The sequence below is a fragment of the Bubalus bubalis genome, chromosome 8 (assembly GCF_019923935.1).
Source record: "Bubalus bubalis isolate 160015118507 breed Murrah chromosome 8, NDDB_SH_1, whole genome shotgun sequence".
Lineage (NCBI taxonomy): Eukaryota > Metazoa > Chordata > Mammalia > Artiodactyla > Bovidae > Bubalus > Bubalus bubalis.
In genome coordinates this window covers 42962022-42984421 of record NC_059164.1, presented here as the reverse complement: position 1 = coordinate 42984421, position 22400 = coordinate 42962022, and the positions used below count along the sequence as shown (strand labels likewise).

Here is a 22400-nt window from a genome sequence, read left to right as displayed (position 1 = left end):
ATGGAGAGAGGTTTGAAAGGTATGTTATGTGAAGAACAGTGGAAGGAGGCAGATATATTTAATCTAGAGAAAGGAAAGATTAACAGCAGCATGTACTTGCTATATTATTTGATTTGAAGGCAGAAGATATGGTAAATTTATTCTGTGCTCATGTAGAGTATAATACAGGTGAGTGTAACTTAAGAAAGACAACCAACTTATCTTTGCATAAGAAAATTTTTGAGGCAAACTCTCTTCTAATAGAGTGAATTGCCTTGGGAAATCCTCAAGCTAAGTTATTGTCTTTTCAATTGGTAGAAGAGTTTGCCCATTTTCATAGTTGTACCATGAGAAGTTGGAAGTACTTGAAAGATGTGTAAGCATGCCATATTTAGTGGCTTGTTAGTAAATTGTGTTGGCCATATTTAGTTAATTGTATGTGTTATGAGATGCCTCATGAGGAAAAGGTTCTGCTGTGTAAGAAACAACATGATTATAGTTTTCTCTTATATGTTTATAATGCACAGCAACATAGCAGGCTCTGGGAAGTCCTCAAGTAAAGAAACTTGTTTGACTTTTTCTTATCTAGTGGATTTAGGGGATAGTTGAGACTAGAGAATCAGGTCAGGTGGTCTGGTAGTCCCATCTCTTTCAGAATTTTCCCCAGTTTATTGTGATCCACACAGTCAAAGGCTTTGGCATAGTCAATAAAGCAGAAATAGATGCTTTATGCTATATGCTGTATATGCTATATACAGGTCAGGAAGCAACAGTTAGAACTGGACATGGAACAACAGACTGGTTCCAAATAGGAAAAGGAGTACGTCAAGGCTGTGTATTGTCACCCTGCTTATTTAACTTCTATACAGAGTACATCGTGAGAAACGCTGGGCTGGAAGAAGCACAAGCTGGAATCAAGATTGCTGGGAGAAATATCAATAACCTCAGATATGCAGATGACACCACTCTCATGGCAGAAAGTGAAGAGGAACTAAAGAGTCTCTTGATGAAAGTGAAAGCGGAGAGTGAAAACGTTGGCTTAAAGCTCAACATTCAGAAAACTAAGATCATGGCATCTGGTTCCATCACTTCATGGGAAATAGATGGGGAAACAGTGGAAACAGTGTCAGACTTTATTTTTTGGGCTCCAAAATCACTGCAGATGGTGATTGCAGCCATGAAATTAAAAGACACTTACTGCTTGGAAGGAAAGTTATGACCAACCTAGATAGAATATTCAAAAGCGGAGACGTTACTTTGCCAACAAAGGTCCGTCTAGTCAAGGCTATGGCTTTTCCAGTGGTCATGTATGGATGTGAGAGTTGGACTGTGAAGAAAGCTGAACACTGAAGAATTGATGCTTTTGAACTGTGGTGTTGGAGAAGACTCCTGAGAGTCCCTTGGACTGCGAGGAGGTCCAACCAGTCCATTCTACAAGAGATCAGTCCTGGGTGTTCATTGGAAGGAATGATGCTAAAGCTGAAACTCCAGTACTTTGGCCACCTCATGCGAAGAGTTGACTCATTGGAAAAGACGCTGATGCTGGAAGAAATTAGGGGCAGGAGGACAAGGGGACGACAGAGGATGAGATGGCTGGATGGCATCACTGACTCGATGGACATGAGTTTGAGTGAACTCTGGGAGTTGGTGATGGACAGGGAGGCCTGGCATGCTGCGATTCATGGGGTTGCAAAGAGTTGGACACGACTGAGTGACTGAACTGAACTGAGACTAGAGATGTAATCTTCATACACAGTAGTCATTACATACACATGGTATTTAAACCAAGATATTTTGAGTGATTACCAAGGGACTGAGTGAAGAAGACAGATGTCAAGGAATGAGATAAGGGAGAAGATGGGAGTCAGCAAAGAAACTGAGGAGTAGCCAGAAAGTTAGGGGCAAACCCAAGAGAGTGGTTTTCTTGAGGGTAAGTGACTATTGTTCTGAGTGGACGGAACATAGTCAGCTGTGTTGTGTACTGCTGATTAGATGAGGAACTGAGACTTGACCATTGGATTTGGCAATCTGAATTCATTGGTGTCCTTAAAGAGAACTTTCATTGGAGTGTGGGCAGCACAGATATGCTTGGATTGAAGAGAGGAAGTGGAACGATTGGAGGAGATAGCAAAATTTTGCTGTGAAGGGAAGAACAGAAATGGAATATTTCCTTTTGTTGAGCACATACCTTCTGTGTATACAGTCGTCCGTTGGTACTCGCAAGGATTGGTTCCAAGACTCCCTACTGGGGATACCAAGATTCACTGGTGCTCATATCCTTTATATAAAAAGGCATTGTACTGTATAGCTGGAGAGATTAGAGACCAAGGAAAAGAATGAGTTATACATAGTTGAGCTGTTGGTTCTGGTTAAACGGTAGTTATAGTATGTTAGAAAGTACTTTCCTCTGTGGTATGGACTTGGATGGGCTAGAAATTGAAGTGTTGGTTTCCTGATTTGTAGAAAACTCCATCAGACACAACAATGTTATGAGTGTAGTGACGATTAAACTGTGCTGCATTCCTGAATTTCAGGCAGTTTGGGTCAGTTGGCATGGTAGTTAGTAGTAATATGAAGCAAAACCCCCAAATTTCATTTTCATTAACCTTGAATTGATTATCTGGACATATTAATAATGGTATTATTATTATATGAAATAATGAAGTTTGATCACCAACCATAGGTTCATTTTAAAAATATAGTTCACTTGTCCCATAAGAAGTTACCTGCTGTATTTTAAGCCACATGTCCTAATTTTAAATTGGCCACTTTAACTATGGGGCGAGAAAACCCAGGGGACACAGTTTGATTCTTACCACTACTTCACCATTAATTCTGCATCTGCTTTCTTAAAACTAATTCCAAGTTCATTCCTTACATATGTATACTTTTGCTGTAGTTTCAGTTACTTATAAGGGAGTGAAGTTGTTAGATGCTTGTGTTTCGTCCACTCTTTTTGTTTCTTTTGGGTTTTTTTTTTTTTGGCTTTTTTTTGGCTGTGCTGGGTGGCATGTGGAATCCTAGTTCACAGACTAGGAATCAGACTCACGTCCTCTGCACTGGAAGCGTCTTAACCACTGGAACCCCAAGAAGTTCCCATCATTCTTCCCCCTGGTAGTTTCAAATATTTAAATATTAAGTTGTTCTTCATTAAGTCATTTGAACATCATTGTTTATATATTCTCCTTTGTTTATATATTCATCATCTAATTTCCTGTGATGATCTGGTCCTAGAAGAGTTCCAAAGTAACTTGTCAAATAGGTCAGAACAAGGAAAAAGTCATTTTAGAGTGAGAAATTACCACTAGGACTAGAAGGCAAGCATGAAAATATATTTGATAATCCATATGGCTTGACTGTAAGGTATGTTTGGATGGCAGATTGGAGTGGGTAGTGTGTGGAAGAAGGTAGAGATGATGGATGCTGCTGGTTATAAAAACAATGAATTTGTGATCAGGTTGTAAAGGAAGGGTCTTTTGTATACTATACTGATACAACTCTTTTGTTAGGTAATAAGAAATTAATAGAGATTTTTTAAGAAGAAGAGAAACATAAAGTCAGTGTTTTAGACAGATAAATGGTGAAAGTGAAGAAGTAATAAGAGACTGTTAGAGTAGTCCTGGTAATAGATGATAGAGCTTGCAGTAGGCATGTGGTAGTGGGGCCAGGGGCAGGTTATATAAGAGATGTTTTGCCCATGTGACAGATAGACTATATTAATTTATTCCTTTATATTTATCGAATGGTTCCCATGTGCCAGGAATAGAATTAGTGGTGGTGGGAAAGGGAAGGAGACAAAGATTTTAGGGTTCCTTGCTTAAGTATTGAGTGGCTGCTGCTGCTAAGTCGCTTCAGTCGTGTCCAACTCTGTGCGACCCCATAGACGGCAGACCACCAGGCTCCCCCGTCCCTGGGATTCTCCAGGCAAGAACACTGGAGTGGGTTGCCATTTCCTTCTCCAATGCATGAAAGTGAAAAGTGAAAGTGAAGTCGTTCAGTCATGTCCGACTCTTAGCGACCCCATGGACTGCAGCCTACCAGGCTCCTCCGTCCATGGGATTTTCCAGGCAAGAGTACTGGAGTGGGGTGCCATTGCCTTCTCCGAGTATTGAGTGGAGTAGATAGTAAATGAATAGTAGATTAGGAGGGAAGAGGCATTTTAGCTTTGTTTTTCCCTGGAGGTAGTTGTCACAGATTCACAGAAAAGCTTAAGCTTGGTCCTGTATTTTCTGTTTAGTATCTTGATTTTATGAAAAGAATTGAAACTGAACGTCTTCCCTTTACTTCCCTCTGTTAGAAATAAGAGAAGTAAAATTGCAGCTGTTGTTAGTTTAGCATCCTGTTTTCGAATATTTAAATTTTGCTTTTCAGTTGAGTCATTAACGTAGAAGATTGTCATTAGTACATAAAAAAATAAGTACTAAAAAGTAAATTTAGGGATTTGTGAGTAAAAATGAAGTTCAGTCAGTTCAGTTCAGTTGCTCAGTTGTGTCTGACTCTTTGGGACCCCATGGCCTGCAGCACACCAGGCTTCCCTGTCCATCACCAACTCCTGGAGCTTGCTCAAACCCATGTCCTTTGAGTTGGTGATGCCATCCAACCGTCTTGTCCTCTGTTGTCCCCTTCTCCTGCCTTCAGGCTTTCCCTGCATCAGGGTCTTTTCCATTGAGTCAGGTCTTCACATCAGGTGGCCACATACTGGAGCTTAAGCTTCAGCATCAGTCCTTCCAGTGAATATTCAGGACTGATTTCCTTTAGAATGGACTGATTTGATCTCCTTGCTGAACAAGGGATTATCAGGAGTCTTCTCCAACACCACAGTTCAAAAGCATAAATTCTTCTGTGCTCAGCTTTCTGTATGGTCCAACTCTCATATCCATACATGACTACTGGAAAAACCATAGCTTTGACTATAGAATCACATAATTTTACTTCACTGAAACCAAATGAAAATAGGAAAAAGTGGGTGGGGGGAGAGGAGAGGGCAAAAAAAATGGAATAGAATCTGGAAAAAGGGGTATGTGCAACCTTATGCCAAATACATCAGTAGAGACCAGAAAAGAAGGAGAAAATACTAGATGTATCTGTCAAGATTTATAATTCCAGCCCCATATCCAAGAAGCCAGACTAAGGAAAGATGAGGTCTATAAAACATGAAGTATTCTCACTAATTCTCTTCAGGGAGGCAGATCTAAGGGATGAGTAGGGAGCAAAAAGTCAACAAAAAATCCCTTAAGACCCTCACATACTATTTCTGAGCCTCACACTGTCAAGGACCATTGACATTCTGAAATGTACTCTGGTTAAGGAGAAGAACCAAAACCCAAGAAGAGAGGTAGGATAGTCCCCTGATGGGGACATGGATCCTGGTAGAGGATACATAGAGGATACTAAATGACTTTTCAGCAGTGGCTGTTCTAGTTCAGACTTTTCCTGACCATTGATGGATTATAAAAAAAAAGATTAAAACAGTACTATCCAGTTCTCAAACTGAAGTTTGTGTGTACTGTGTGCATGCACATGTATGTACAGAAATAAAAGTGGTTCTGGTAAGAAGGATGTTGAAATTGTCAAAGAGAATATCAGAATAAGTAAGAGCTTCAGTGTAGCACTCCCCATGTTAAACATAATCAAGATTTTATTTTTAATGACATGGCAACTCTACAAATACACAACAGGAAAAAAAAAGACCATGAAAAAAACAATATGACTATCTACATTAGCATAGCTTGTATTCCCAAAATAGAAACTCCAACAAACAGAACAGAAAAAGATTTAAGGAAAAAAAAGGAAAAAAAAATGTATGAGATTAAAAAGTAACACTTGCAGGCTGAAAGACTCTAAACAGCAGGAAAAATTTCATGAAACAATGAAAAAGTGACTACACCCTGGTAGTTCTTAACTTCAGAAATAAGTAGAGAATTATTTTGGAATCCTGGCCAAAATGAAAATCTGACTTACATGGGCAAGTGGGAGGCAGATATCTAGCTGACTGCAAACTTCTCAGTTATATACATACAGTTCCAAAAGACAAGCCAACAACATTTATGAAGTTTTATTGGCCAAAAAAAAAATTATTGTGTTATCAAAACTATTATATACAAAAGTATTAGATTTGGTTTGGCTGCTAATAATAGTTGCTAAAGCTGTAAGGATTTATAATCTTGGATACAAAAAGTATGGAGGTAGGCAGTCCAGAATTGGTATGGTGGTTTCACCGGGCAACTTAGGTTCCTTCCTGTCTATGAATATACCTACCTTCTGTCTCAAGGTCACTATCCATGGTGCGTGCTGTAACTTTGGCCATTAGAACAGCATTCCAAGGAGCAGGAAATAGAAAGGGGGAAAAGAACAAAGGGCTTTCTCCAACTGAGCTTTCTTTAAGGGGCTTAACTTGGAAGTTGTACCTAATACCTCTTGTGTCTGGACCAGAACATAGTCATAGCCACACCTGGCTTAGGAAAGGTCTTTATCTTGGGCAACAATGTGCTCAGCAGAATTTTGCAAAAGGAAGAGGAAGGTGGAATAATGAGAGTCAACTAGCAGTCTCTGGTGATTTTTATTTTTTTAAAACATTCTCTTCTTTATCAACCATTTCTTCTCATTTGATCTTGACTTCTCTCTTCCACTCCATTTGAATTGCTCCTACCAATTAATTCTAACTTCTGTTTGTTTAATCCAGTGATCTCTTAGCAGCCTACTCTTATGTAAAAGACCCTCCTCTCTCGGCCCCTCTTTTTTTGCTTCTCTGCATAGTAGTAGACTTGAGGCTGAACCCTTTCCTTCTCTAATTATAATTTTCTTAGTTGATATGGCAGTCACATGATTTTATTGACATCATCTCTGAAAGGCACAGGTGTTAAATTTTGTTTAGTTTTGACCTAACCTGTGTAGCCTACATCTGAGTTTTTTTTTCCCCCCAATATTGCTAAAGCTGCTTCTTCTTTTTTTTTTTTTACCAACAAATGTATAATTTCTTTTATTAAATATATTTTTCTAATCTATGAATTATTTCAGAGACAACTGTTATTCGCAGTAGTGTTTCATCAATAAACTTTCCTAGGGACTTACTACCTGCTGTCTATACCTTTGTGAAATCAGTGGGCAAAGAAAACCAAAGGATGACAGGAGATGAAACACCAATCAATCCAGCTGTCAGAGGACTGTAATTTTAAAAAATCCAATAATGTTTTAAATTGAGATTTAAAAAATTAACCACAAGCTGTACACTACACTATTAAACTTTCTAATCCTTTTCATGATTCATAGCCATCTTCTACACAATAATCAAAGACTTTTCACCTATGCTTATTTTAATCACTGCCAATGATTAAAACATGTAGTGCTGCAGTTAGAGGGCATATTAAGGTATGAAAAGTACACACTGAGAAAACGAGAATGAGAGAGAATGTGGAAATACATGGAGCTAAAATGTGGAAAGAGAAGGAAAGAGTGCTCTACCTAAACACTCATTAAGTCACCATCATCTTGTAAAATGTACAAAGTGCTTAAATCATACACACACATTTGTCAGACATGATAATTAGTGTTAATCTTCAACAGGAAAAAAAAAAAAAAACCGGAAAATGAAAAATGTGAAAAGGGAGGTGATGGAGCACTATTCTTCATTCCCTGGCCCAAAAGAAAAAGAAAATCAAGCATGGTATCACACTGCCTTAATGTTGAAAAGCTCCCCTTAAATGTCTTTTAGCCACCACAGTCAAACTGGTGTAAGTGCTTTGGCAAGGTGGGATGTTTTTTCATCAGGTGGATCTTTTTATTTTTTGCATTCTTTTTTATGCCACTTTACTTTTGGTTGCACTGGGTCTTTGCTGCTGCATGGGCCTTCCTCCTGTTGGGGTGAGCAGGACTACTCTCCAGTTGTGGTGCATGGGCTTCTCGTTGCAGTTGCTTCTCTTTCTGTGGAGCCCAGGCTCTAGGGCACCTCTGCTCAGTAGTTTGTGGAACATGGGCTTAGTTGCCTTGTGGCATGTGGGATCTTCCTGGACCAGGGATCGAACCCATGTCTCTTGTATTGGCAGGTGGATTCTTTACCACTGAGCCACCAGTGAAGACCTGCCCCCCTACACCCTGATTTTAAATGTTGGCTGTGTATTCGTGACTTTTATACCCATATTTCTATCCCTCATCTTTATCTTGAGCTCAGACTCAAGGATCTAACTCCTTATTGGACATCTTTATTTTTCTGTCCAGTAGGTAATGTCCCCTTAAAAAGCCTGAATCAAATTTTTTGTATTACTCTGATAAACTTTTTTTTTTTTAAATGGAAGTCCATCTCAGAAAAATGGTTCACACCAAAAATTTAGATTTCTCTCCCTATCCTCTCCTCCATTCTGCCCCAAACTAGTCCGTTCCAAGATCTTGTTGATTTTACCTGTAAATAAAATTAAAAACTGCATACCAATTGCCATCTCTGCTGCTTCCCTCTGAGCCCAGCATACTGTCAACTTCTGTGTGAGATTGACTTTCTTAACTAGCCTTGCTGTTTGCACTCTGAGTTCTTCAGTCCAGTCCTTTCTCTTCACAGCTCTCAGAGTGGTCTTTGCAAGTTAGATTATCACTGCTTTGCTGAAATCACTTCAGTGGCTTCCTATCTTTATAATAAAGTTATTTGCTGTGATGTCTGAGACCCTGTGAAAAGGCTCTTATCTCCCTTTCATATTTCACTGTCATCTGTGTTCATTATACTTGTGTCACACAGGCCTCTTTTCTGCTTCTTAAAAATTCTAAGCTCGTTCTTAGCTCAGGGTCTTTGTGCTTCCTACTGTTCCCTCTGCTCAGGATGTCCTCCCTTGGTTCTTAGCCTGGGTGTCCTCATCCTTCAGATCTCAATTAACATGTCATCTCAGAGGGGACTTCTTTAGCCATCTTTTCCAAAAGTGCTGCACTCCATCCCAACTATATCTCCCTGCTTATTTCCTTCGTAGTACCACCTCAACACAAAATTATCTTGATGTTAATTTATCTTGTCCTGCTGTTAATTTATCTTCTCTCTTTGCGTGGTAATTTGTTTCATGGCAGGGACCTTGGTTTTTGTTTACTCTTATGTCCTTAGTTCCTGCAACAGTGCAGTATTAGTGTTTAGTCAGTCAGATTCTGGCTGAAACATCTCTCAAGTAGTGTTTTTCATATTTTATTCATGGTATTTTTAGTGAGTAATTTTTGATCTCTAAATACTTTTTTAAGTTCTATTAAATCCTTAAAACGTTGGATTATCATTTCATGCATTATCATTTTGATAATGGAGTACCTGGAACATTAACTTAGTTAATATTTTTAGTAGACACCTCTAATAGCATATTCATATTTGAGTGGAGTCTGAACAGTTGATGTAAAAAAAATTTCTTGTGAGTAAATGAGGAAGTTAAACTGTTTAGATCGTATTTCATTGTTGACTTCTCCAAATGGCACAACAGTTAAAAATGAGAATCACTGACCCCAGTACACTGTTAAAAGAGTATTCAAAGGACCTCCTAAGTATTTAAAAAAAAAGAAAGCCCAAAGGAATGCTATCAGTAGAGATTTCATAGGTATGTGCTAACTTGAAGTTAAGAAGCTACTTTAAAGGACATACAGGGTGGGTTGGTTGTACACATCAGAAAGTTCTACAGAGGGTATTCTGGATATTAAGATTGTATCTCTAGGGATTCTCTTAGATTTCACAATAGTGCAACATGTTTTTGTAAATATAGATTTAGAGAGAAGTTGTTGTTCAGTCGCCCAGTTTTGTCCGACTTTTTGCGACCTCAAGAACTGCAGCATGCCAGGCCTCCCTGTCACTCACCATCTCCCAAAGTTTGCCCCAAGTTCACGTTCATTGCATCAGTGATGCCATCCAGCCATCTCATCCTTGGAAGTCCTCTTCTCCTTCTGCCCTCAGTCTTTCCCAGCATCAGGGACTTTTCCAATGAGTTGGCTGTTCACATCAGGTGACCAAAATACTGGAGCTTCAGCTTCAGCATCAGTCCTTCCAGTGAGTATTCAGGGTTGATTTCCTTTAAGATTGACTGATTTGATCTCCTTGCTATCCAAGGAACTCTCAGGAGTCTTCTCCAGCACCACAGTTCGCAGGCATCAATTCTTTGGCGCTCTGCCTTCCTTCTTTATGGTCCAGGTCTCACAACTATATGTGGCCACTGGAAAGACCATAGCCTTGACTATATGGACTTTTTTTTTTTTTTTTACTATATGGACTTCTGTCAGCAAAGTGATGTCTTTGCTTTTCAACACACTGTCTAGGTTTGTCATAGCTTTCCTACCAAGAAGCAGTTGTCTTCTGATTTCATGAATCACCATCTGCAGTGATTTTGAAGCCTAAGAATAGGAAATCTGTCACTGCTTCTGCCTTTTCGTTTTCTGTTTGCCATGAAGTAATAGGGTGGATGCTATGATCTTAGTTTGTTGAATGTTGAGTTTTAAGCCAGCTTTTCCACTCTCCTCCTTCACCCTCACCAAGAGGTTCTTTAGTTCCTCTTTGCTTTTTACCTAGAATGGTATCATCCCCATATCTGAGGTGCTTGTTGTTTCTCCCACCTATCTTGATTCCAGCTTGTAACTCATCCAACCTGACCTTTCTCAAGATATACTCAGCGTGTAAGTTAAATAAACAGGGTGATGGGCAGACAACCCTGTCGTATTCCTTTCTCAATCCTGAACCAGTTAGTTGTTCCATACAGGGTTCTAACTGTTGCTCCTTGACCCACATACAGGTTTCTTAGAGTTAGGTAAGGTGGTCTGGTATTCACATCTCTTTAAGAGCTTTCTACAGTTTGTTAAGATTAACACAGTCAAAGGCTTTAGTGTAATTGATGAAACAGAGGTAGATGGTTTTCTGAAATTCCCTTGCTTTCTCTATGATTCAGCGAATGTTGGCAATTTGATTTGATCTCTGGTTCCTCTGCTTTTTCTAAACCCAACTTGGTCATTTGGAAGTTCTTGGTTCTTGTAATGCTGAAGCCTAGCATGCAAGATTTTAAGCATGACTTTATTAGCGTGGGAGATGAGTGCAACTGTCTGATGGTTTGAGCATTCTTTGGTAATGCCCTTCTTGGGAACTGGGATGAAGATTGAGTTTTTCCTGTCCTGTGGCCACTGCTGGGTCTTCCAGATTTGCTGGAAAAGACTGTAATTTTTCTTAACTTAGGTGTTATCCGCTAGCCCCCAAAACATGGACTATGTGGTGTTTACATGAAGGAAAATAAAAATGCCAAATACTCCTTTTATGAACTGGTATAACAGAAAGTCAGAGAAGGCAGTGGCACCCCACTCCAGTACTCTTGCCTGGAAAATCCCATGGATGGAAGAGCCTAGTAGGCTGCAGTCCATGGGGTCGCTAAGAGTCGGACATGACTGAGCGACTTCACTTTCACTTTTCACTTTCATGCATTGGAGAAGGAAATGGCACCCCACTCCAGTGTTCTTGCCTGGAGAATCCCAGGGACGGGGGAGCCTGGTGGGCTGCCGTCTATGGGGTCGCACAGAGTTGGACACGACTGAAGCGACTTAGCAGCAGCAGCAGCAGCATAACAGAAAGTGTGTACCTTTTAGACCTCTTTTTGCATTTGTTTTTCCTATCCTAAGATTGAAAACAATTTTAAACATATAGTTTGTGATGTTTATTCTTCACAACATTTCCATGAAATAAAGTCTGTTCCAGATGCATTATTTTGTAAGCTTTCAAGAAACTGGAGCAATCTGTAGGTCATATGATTAGAACATAGCCACCCTGAAGCTAGTAGAAGTTTTCCTTCTGTCCATACCACATTCCTTCTCCCAGAATTTCACTTTTTCCTAAGTTCAGTATCAGTATGAAAAAATTTGGTTTGTGCATTAGTGTTTGTTATTTTTTTAAAGAGAAAACTGCCTTGTTCCTAGTTTCTGAAGTCTAAAAATTACTTATTTTAGCCTTGGAGGATGCAGCTGAGTTATATTTAACTATAGCATTGTACTTCATAGGTTTGCAAATCATTATATATTTGTTGGCTGAAATGTCAGCTAATAAACCAACTGTATTAATTATACTTCACTATAGTTTTGTACCTTTTACTATTAGGAAAAGTGTTTCTCTGTTTATATGCATATTGAGGTAGTGCAGGAGTTTGACAGGTAGAGTTTTTAATTTTGGCCTGTCTACTAAAAATTGTCCCTCTCGTCTGACACTACAAGAATGAAGTTGTTAGCCACTGACCTTCAACACACCCTGAGAGGAATTCAGGGTGGGGATCTGGAATGAGGCACTCTGTGCTCTTGGAAAAACTGGCAGTACAGGCCTTCAGATAGTTAGATACTTGGAGAAGATTTTATGAGCCCAATTTCTTGTGTATTCTCACATCTGGAAAAAATCATTAATGGAGACATCTGCTCCTTGCGACTAGCAACAGCCTTCTTGTGACCAGCAGCAACCTTCTGCCAAAATGTGTGACTGACTACTCATATCCCCCTTCACTAAAGTCGCATACATGCCAACCTTGCCCCTGCCTTTTCAGAGCTACCTGAAAGGCTGTCTTTCAGGTTGTAGTCCTCATTTTACCCAAATAAAACTTAACTGACAACTCTTATGTTGTTCCTTTTTTTTTTTAAAGTCAACAGGCCCTTAAATTCATTCATCTGTGATGGTACTTTGGTTGGCATCTGTTTATTCTGATTTGTAAACATTTGTGTTTATTATATATAAAAAGGTATGGGAGAGTTCAGAGGTAATAAACACATTGGATTGCTTTAAAAGAACTTACGGGGGACTTCCCTGGCGGTCCAGTGGCTAAGACTCCATGTTCCCAAAGCAAGGGGCCTGGGTTTGATCCCTGGTCAGGGAACTAAATCCCACATGCCACAACTAAGACCAGGCATAGACAAATAAATATTTAAAAAACCCAAAACTGCAGATAGTGGTAGAGACGTGTACAGACAAGTATACAGAAGTCTGTACAAAACAGAACATATTAAGTGTGATGGGAATACAGAACAGGATGAGAAATACTTAAAATGGAGGAATTTGGGAGAAACTTTTAGAGAAAGAGGAATTTAGAAGGCCTTCTTGAAATCTTCTTTGTTTGGAAAGAGAAGAAGTGTTAATTTTGGCAGAGAGGTAGATAGTGGAGGAAGTATGGTACGATTGAAACAGATGTGTGAGAAGATGGTGAGCAGTAATGCTGGGCAAGTAGGGTAGTGTGAGATTTTAGAGGGTCTAAATGCAGTTCTAAGTGCCGTGGGGAGTGACGCTAGGTTGTTGAATAGCATAACAATGAGGACCCAAATATATATCATTGATTTAGATAATATTAGTATTTTGTGGTGTATTAGTAAAGGAGTACATTATTAAAGCATTTGTGTAGACTTTTACATCGGTTCAGTTGAGTTGCACAGTTGTATCTGACTCTGCGACCCCATGGGCTGCAGCACGCCAGGCCTCCCTGTCCACCACCAACTCCCGGAGTCCACCCAAACTCATGTCCATTGATTCAGTGATTCCATCCAACCATCTCATCCTCTGTTGTCCCCTTCTCCTCCCGCCTTCAGTCTTTCCCAGCATCAGGGTCTTTTCAAATGAGTCAGTTCTTCACATCAGGTGGCCAAAGTATTGGAGTTGCAGCTTTAGCATCAGTCCTTCCAATGAATATTTAGGAGTGATTTCCTTTAGGATGGACTGGTTGGATCTCCTTGCAGTCCAAGGGACTCTCAAGAGTCTTCTCCAACACCACAGTTCAAAAGCATCAATCCTTCGGCGCTCAGCTTTTTTTATAGTCCAACTCTCACATCCATACATGACTACTGGAAAAACCATAGCTTTGACTAGACGGACCTTTGTTGGCAAAGTAATGTCTCCGATTTTTAATAAGCTGTCTAGGTTGGTCATAACTTTGAGATACTAAAGATGCTTTGACAGTAAAGATGCTTTGACAAGGTATGGTGACTAAAGCAGCTTCAAGGAGAGAATTAGCTCAGGGTAACTGCCTGTGGCAATATTTGAATGTTATGCCTATGGTTAGCTCTGTTTTCACAATTGGATTATTTTTATATCTTAATACCTTCTATCAGGTCATTTGATCAGAAATTAAAATCCTCAGAATCCTGTGTTTAAGGTACTCAATAAGTATAATATTCTACTTTTTTTCTGTAAATTAAACTTAGTGTCGTAATTTAGCATATAAAGTTATTTATCATGAACTATCATGATAAAAGAGATCTCTTCCTGGACAGTCAGAATCAAAGTAGTTGGAAAAGCTTTATAAACAATCTTCATTATTAATGAAATCGTTTGTTGATTTAAATGTGTCTTTATGCTTTGTCAGATGTCTGATTCAGGAATGCATCTTAGCATGCTGTAAAACCTGTTTTAAAAATAGATATGAGCCACTCAGTGTCACTGAAAGGTTGTTGACACAGTGGAGAAACTGTTAAATGAGTTTGCGGAGCAAAACTTACCTTTACATGAAGAAGGGTTGTGTTTTGTTTGTTTTTTTTTTAAACAAAATGAAAGTTTATTTCTGTAGGTCCATATGAATATAATTAAAATATTTAAAACATTTTATATACCTAGTGAAATGTTATAGTTGATTTTTGAAATTTATTTCCAAGGATAGTGTGGTATAAACCAAAGCATATTAAAAAATGCTTTTCACATAATTTTATTTGAACCAGGTACTGTTTTCCTAACTTGCATTGAAGCATTTTTCTTAAAAAAAAAAAACCAAAAACTATTTATATGTGACAATTTAAATATTCTTCAAATGTACTAAATATCTCATATTTAGTAGATTGAATAAAAAATTCTTTCACATTTTGTATATGAAATGCCTGTTATTTACACCTTGGGACATTCGGAAAAAGGATTTTTACTTTGGTAGATAATGTGGAATTTTCATCAGTAAAGATTGGGTGAGATTAAAGGACAGTAAAGTGAAAAATTGATATTGTCATACTTTTTGTAGAATTTTTTGTAATTTGCATTTGGTAAGGTGGGGACAGAAGCTGGGGAAAAGGAGAGTTAAACCAGTTTGGAAAACATACACATGTCTTAACAGTTACAATGACTGTGTAATGTTTTAATGAATAGTCTACTGACAGAATCAAGGGAAAACCTCTGGGACAAAATGTGGTTACAATTAATGAAATATTCCCAGAGGCCTCCAGGAAAAAACAAAGGGGAGATTTTTAAGTTAGTAAGGACAAGCTTCCTCCCAAAACCTTGGTAAGAGAAATGAAGGTAGTCACACTTGACTGAGGAAGTTCAGAGGATGTGGACTTTGAAGTCTCTAAATAATTGGTGTGTATATAGTTGAGAATTGACATTGCACTCTTAAGATAATTAGGTGATGGTGGTGCTTAGTTGCTCAGTTGTGTCTGACTGTTTGGAACCCCATGGACTTATAGCCTGCCAGGCTTCTCTGTCCATGGGATTTCCCAGGCAAGAATTTTCTTTTAAATGTCAATAGAAAGTGATTGAACTTTGTTTTCCTTCTTTAAACTGATTGCCATGTTTAAAAAAAATGAACTATTAATACTCCCTAGTTACTGAATTGGGGAACTTTAAAATATAAAATTAGTAATATAATTATAATTGAGCGTCTATATGTATTAGACATTGGAAAGCATTTTATGTTACTGTATTATTTATTAGTCACAAGAATCTTATAGAGTATAGATAGGTACAGTTGTTCCTATTTTATAAATATAAGAAACTAGGTCATAGAGGTGAATGACCTCTTCAATATTACATATTAGCTCGTGGAGCCATTTGAATCCTTGTCTTTTGACTCTCTGCTCCTCTTTTCATGATATGTGGGAATTTATGAGGTTTTCACAACATGGTTTACTTGAATTTGATCAATTAAAGTTACAATCAGTATCTTAGGAAAGGTAATAAGTAATTTGGTCTCTAACACTATCATAAATATAGGCGGTCACAACGTCGTAAATCAACTATATTTCAGTAAAAGTTTAAAAAAAATACAGGCAGTAAGTAAATTCTGCCTTAAATTTTAGAAGTTGATCTGACTATTTGAACTTGCCAGTAATTATTGTCATTATATTTGAATCATTATGCGCTCCTAAAAATGGAGTATAAAAACCTCTGGTATTTTGTTTCCTTTGGGTGAACTTGGCCCTTGCAAATCTGCATGTGCCAGGATTGGCTGAGGAGGGTGCTCTCGACTCTCAGAATTTCCTTGAGATCCTGTTTGGCCTTGGATGATCCCAATTTGAAAAATGAATTCTGGGGCCAGTATCTGCATTTGAACCTGTTTAGGCTGATCCTTAACACCTGCCAGAGGTACCCTCCTGTGCCAGTGTGGTATTAAAAACTAGAAAACTATTTCAGAGGTTACTGGAATCAGTCTGGAATTAATTTTCTCTAGGGGTAAGGAACCATTAAGTTTAGTATCCAGAAGATGCTTATAAAATTGTCTGTGATGAATTTTTAAATATTAGCAAACTGATACCTGAAAAGTCCTTAATATTAGTTATTCCTGTGTAATTAACTCTAATATTCACTTAGTATTTAACATGCATTAATTAGGTTTCTCCAGCTATTTGATCTCAGTTCAACTTTGTGTTACCAAGTATCAGGGAAAATTAAATGTGATTATAAATTTTGGCATCTCTGTCAAGCTATCCATTAGCAGCAGTAATTGATGCTAGTTCCTAGATAGAAGCTAAAACACAAGTAACTGATTTGTTACTGAGTGAATGGATTGATTCCTATCATATGTGGATTTATAAATGAAAAATTTCTTGTATAACCTGGAAAACTCTGAAATTTATTTAATGACTTATTTAAAAAATCAACTATTTTATAAGAAATTTTAAATGTTTTATTCATGTAGAAAGATCCTTCTTTTATTATGGCAACTGATTTTTTGTTTACCTAAGAGAACCTGTTGCTAAAATAGTAATGAGGAAGGGTGTAATTTAAGTATAGTCATACACCCCTTGCTCTGCAAGTAACCAGAGTGCTATGTATGCGTGTTGTTCAGTCTCCTTTTAGAAGGTGGAAGTCAAGAAGTCCTTTGTTTTTCTCTCTCTTGCACAGCCTAAAATGACGAATGTGTGATTTCAGTGGAATAAATGGCGTCCAAAGTCACAGATGCTATTGTGTGGTATCAAAAGAAGGTAAGTTGACAACCAGAGCTTTTACTTTTTAAATATTTTTATTTTAAAATGCATATTTTTAAAATTTGATGAATTTGTGTCAGATATTACCTAAAATAAGAAAGGTGATGCCTAAAAATATTTTTCTCTAGTTTTTACTCCACATTGTCAGAGTATCTAGATTATTTTCAGTTGTAAACCACATTTCCAGGATTCCAGTTCACATTTTATGAAAGCATTACATTTTTTCTTGCATTAATTTCTTTTGAGAAGAGGTAGTTTAACAGAGCTGTTATAATTTTATAACTATTTTACAAGGGTAACTATAGTTTTAATCTCTTTCTTGTAAGCTACAATTCAACAGCTGAATCTTTTCAGTAAAATAAACCTTTGGAGACTGTATTTTCCAAACTGAAATACTAAAATGTTTATTTTGACATTTTAGGAATAGTTGTCATAACTACTTAACTAGCTCTGTCATCTTATGTGTTTCAAAATAAGCTTTACCAATTTAATGTTTCCTTTATAAAGTATAAGTTCCAGTACCTTTTTTTTTTTTGAAGATACTTCTGTTTACTCCTGAAGAGTGTTGTTTATACTCTTTAAAGTGTATTGTTGTTATATGTGGTATCTTAGATTTTTAACTTCTGTAGTGAATTATGTTTGTTTTCACATTTAAAACATTTTTATGCCTTATTCATTAGGTCCCTATTAACAAAGGATAATTAGGTATTTAAAGCTTTTCCTTTGTATGGGAAAATCAGGCAATTTTAAAATTTAGTAGTAAATAAATGGTAATTAGCACACTTTAAAGATTAGACAAACCTAAGAATACAGTCTGTCTTTGAATATGTTATTTCTTTCTGGGTAGAACATACCACAGATAATTCAGTATCACATTTTTCTCATGAAGTAGTGAGTTGAAGTATTGGTGTTGATCACACTATTCAGTCTTTTATGTTTCTATTTTAGTGTTAAAGTTACTTTTAAATTTCCAATATACTTAAAGAAAGCTGAATTAAATAAAACTAATTGTTTTTGCAGATAGATCTTTGGAAGCTTTTCTGTTAATTTCTACTTATGAGAGAAATGCTTATCAAAAATTTTATCCTACTTTTTATGTGCAAACATTTCAAACTTCACTAAAGATCATTTATAGAATGTATTAGCTTAACTGACCTCTTTTAAGATCAGAGAGTTTGAAATATTATATTCACATTCAGTAAGCACAGTTACACCCTTCTTATCTGAGGGTCTAACAGCTTTGGATGTGTGTTAGTCGCTCAGTTGTGTCCGACTCTTTGCGACCCCATGGACCACAGCCCACCAGGCTCCTCTGTTCAATGGAACTCTCCAGGCAAGAACACTAGAAAGTGGATTGCCATTTCCTTCTCCAAAAGCTTTGGATATGTGCAATCAAAAAATTCTCCAGCGCAACCCTAACAGATATAACAAATTGTATCTAGCAAATGTAATCACATCATAATCACCAGAACCATTAACCAGATTTGATTTGCTTGATTGTTTTATTTTGCTTTTAAATTTAATTTTCTTGAAGAGTACATAGGAATACTTTGAAACATTACTTAATCTTTTCAAGGCTTATTAAAAAAAAAAAATAGCACCTGTAAGTACCCTTACCTATCCTTATCCAACCTCTGAGTTCTGTTCCCAGAGGTAGTTGTTTTAAATTCCTATGCCCTGAATACTTATTTAACCAGAATTTTTAGTCATTGGGAGGATGGAGGTGGGTTAGTGGGAAGAAATCATAAAAAAATGAAATCCTAATTATACAGTCAAAAATCAATAAGAAATCATCTACAATGTAATATACTGTGATAATATTTCCTTTCAGTTCAACAGTTTATATTTTTTGCTTGGTTTTTCTGGATCTTGAAAGTCTCTGACAGAACTGAAAAACTTTTGTTGTAGTCAATCACATTCAGGTATTCTACCAATTTCTTTTTTCCTTCTTGGGAATGACCTTCTTAGAACCCTCTGTCCACCTGCTGCATTCTTCAGTGGATTGTTCTCAAGTCATGCCTGTCACCTGCCATCTTGGTATTTTCTTTTATCATCAGCCTGAGGGTTCCTTTCACTGCTCTTAGATCATACAGATTTATTTTCCTCTTAAATATATCCTAGTAAAAAGAAGTCCTTTCAGAGGTGTTCATGTTTCAGTGAAAAAAGAAGGCTTGAGTACTGAAGCTTGATATTCCTGATTATTTGACTATGGCAGATAATTTGATTTTTTGAATCTCATTTCTCTGAATTAATTAGATAATGATTCACAACCTCTTTTCAGTCATGTATCTTTTGGAAATTGTGATGAAATTTCCAGTTTCCAGGTTCTTATTTCCAGAAAAGTGTATGTAAGGAACAAACAAAATTTTACATCTGATTCAAGCCCCAAATGAAGAAGTCCTGGGTTAGGTGATTTTAAATGTTTTAATATTTTAGCATTCTTTGATTTTGTGTCTGTCATTCAGTAGTTATTCATGTTATATACTAGGAGGTATCACTATAAATAAAAACCAAGAAATTTCAACTTCATTTTCTTGAATGTTTCTTTGCTTGTAACTCACTTTAGAGTCACCTTTTTTACTGGAAAATGGTGACATTTTCATAATTTTGTTTTGAGTAATGAAAATGAGCTACCCCCAAAGACCATTACTTGATTTATGGACTGCTGTGAACATAAATTCTAATATCAGATGGGAAATTTCCAGGAGAAAAATAAGTACAAATAAATTGGTTTTAAGTATTAAAATGTGTGTTGACGATCTAGGTAAATATCTTGTTAAAAAAACTTTTAATAAATTGCATGGTTTATTTTGAGATTTTAAAAGTTCACTAGTATCTAATTCTAAACTTCATTTTGTACTGTCATAGCCATCTATAGTCATGAATTTGAAAGTTCCTGTTGAAGCAAAGTGATTTTCAATGTTAATTTGGAAGACTCATTTAATCCTCAAGAATCGTAATAGAAGAAACCAGAATAGTTTTTGATTAATATTGGGCTTTTGAACTTTTTTTTTTAATAATACACTGCTTTTCTTTCACATTTCTTCTTTCTTGTTCCTGAGAAGATGGGATTATTTATCTTTCAGAAGGCATCCTAAATAGGGGCTTAAGTTATAGGAGGTAAAAGATAATTGACACACTAAGTATTTCTTTTAAAAAAATACAACCTGTAGAGTTCTATTGTAAATATGTAGATCATATTATGAGAGAATGAGGTTATGTTTTCAGGAAATGAATATATAAAAGCAGAGTGGCCCAGATAAAACTCCAGATTTTAAGGAGGCACTAGTGATACTATATAGAAATAGTAAAATAGTGAACTTACTTTATAGAACTGAGGAAGAACTATATACATCTTGGTCATTGCTTTTATGGAGTCAGTAGCCAGCAAGAAAATTGGAATGAATTATGTTTAATAGCTTTTAAATATGAGCCCACAGTGGAATTTATTTAGTAGTTTAAATGAGAAACTGGCCTTAGTATCATGAACTTGATTGATAACTACTGTCAACTATTGATAGTTGGGAACATTAAATTCTCTACCATTTTAGTAAAGTTCAGTTGTGTATACTTGTGTGTGTGTGTATGTGTGTGTACTAAGGACATATGTAAAGCATTTCAGAGCAATAACTTGCCCAGGGTCACACAGATGGTTGAGAAGTATTAAGTCTCAGCTTTCAGTTCCAAAAACCTGTGCTATTATTTGCAGTAAGACAAATCCAACTCAGCCTATCTTTAGCAAAACAGAGACATTTTTTGTCTTTCAATCTAAACTATGAAAAGTGGTGAAATGCATCTCAGGGTTGACTGAATTCTAAGACCAGAGCTTCATCAGAGGTGTCTTATCTGTCTCTTTCTTTCCTACTTTCCTTGAGCTAACATGTTTCTTCCTGGCACGTACATGCAAAAAACTTTCCTTGCTGTAGAAATACGCCCAGAGGGGCCTCCACACTCCTTTTAGCTCCTTGAGGAGGATGTGTGGAGGACTGGAATACAGTGGGTTTCCTACCAAAACTATTCCCAACCTTTTTCCCTGTTGGAAGAACCTCTATTTTGTTAGGGAATTCATTATAGAGCATTGTGGCCTGGGAGCATGTATCTAGTCTCAGAGGGCATGAATCCTGATCAGTCTAAGCCACTCTGGAAGTCTATTTCTGTTGCCAGTGATTGGCTTAGAAAGAGGCACATATTCCATTTCTGGCTGATGAGATATGGAAACTTCTGGGGAAATCTTCCATCACTTAAAAAGAGACCCAACAATAATAATAGCAAAAGCTATATAACATTTGTTATGTACCAGGCATTTTCTAGGTTTTTTTTAATATATATATATATATATATTTTAACATAAATGAATGAAATGAGATACAGGGTCTGCTACCTGTCTCTGGATGCTTTGGGAGAATCTCTGCTGCCTGAAGCTGTTGTAGCAAACTTGCTCCCCAGAGGGGAACAACAGGCAGAGTTGAAAGATGGAAAGAACCTGAATTTTTCAGGATTTTTTGAGCCATGGAATTAACTAACTCTGGAAATATCTTACTTTGAAACTTCTTATTGTATGAGATACTATCCCCTCATTTTTTTCAGCTACTTGAAGTTTAATTTCCTTGCAGCTGAAGGCATGCTAAATAATTACCAAGAAATGCTTTCTGATGATATGTGGTTTCCTGTATAGTCCTTTTTTTTTTTTTGGTCCTTTGAATGGTTATAGCAGTAGATACAAGATTAACATCTACCAAAATAGAAGTCCTGAGCCTCAGACCAATGGATTTATCACATTTTCTCTCTTTTTTTTTTCCTTGAACCATATTCTTACAGGAATCATTAAATCTTCAATGTAATTTTTAAACTACTGTGCCTTATAGTATGATGTGATTAAAAGAGCATTTGTATTTGATTTTGTGACATTGGTTAGCTTGTAATATTGAGTGTGTTATCTAATCTGTGTGAGCCTCAATTTCTTTTCATCTGAGGAGATTAATGCTTCCTCTATGTGCCTGAAAGGGTTGTGAAGCAGTAAATCAACTTTAAATACAGTTTTTAAAAAGGTTTTTATTACTGGTTTATGAATTGTTCATATGCAGTATCTCTCTTAAAAATGATTTGAGTTTGAATTTTATTTATAAAGAAGAAACTATGCTATACAGTGGTCAGTTCACTCCACCCTGAGGTTAGCTTCAGCCCTGACCCTTGATTTGTTCGGCTGATGTTTCCCCTTTTTGTTGAAGCTAGTTCGAATTAGACTGTTAACTTGTAAAAGAGTCCCAGCTAATGTATAGAGAATATATAAA

General features: G+C 36.9%; 1 protein-coding gene across 10 annotated transcripts in view; it reads left to right on the top strand.

The window, feature by feature from the left end:
* The window catches only part of PHTF2 (putative homeodomain transcription factor 2), a 161664-nt gene that overhangs the window by 20327 nt on the left and 118937 nt on the right, over nt 1–22400 (top strand). For all 10 annotated transcript variants that reach the window (XM_044947151.2, XM_044947152.2, XM_006049873.4 and 7 more), the window contains exon 2: nt 17027–17106. In XM_044947151.2, coding sequence (XP_044803086.1) covers nt 17062–17106 — 45 coding nt within the window. In that variant the 5' untranslated portion in view covers nt 17027–17061. The remainder of the gene's footprint in view (nt 1–17026; nt 17107–22400) is intronic.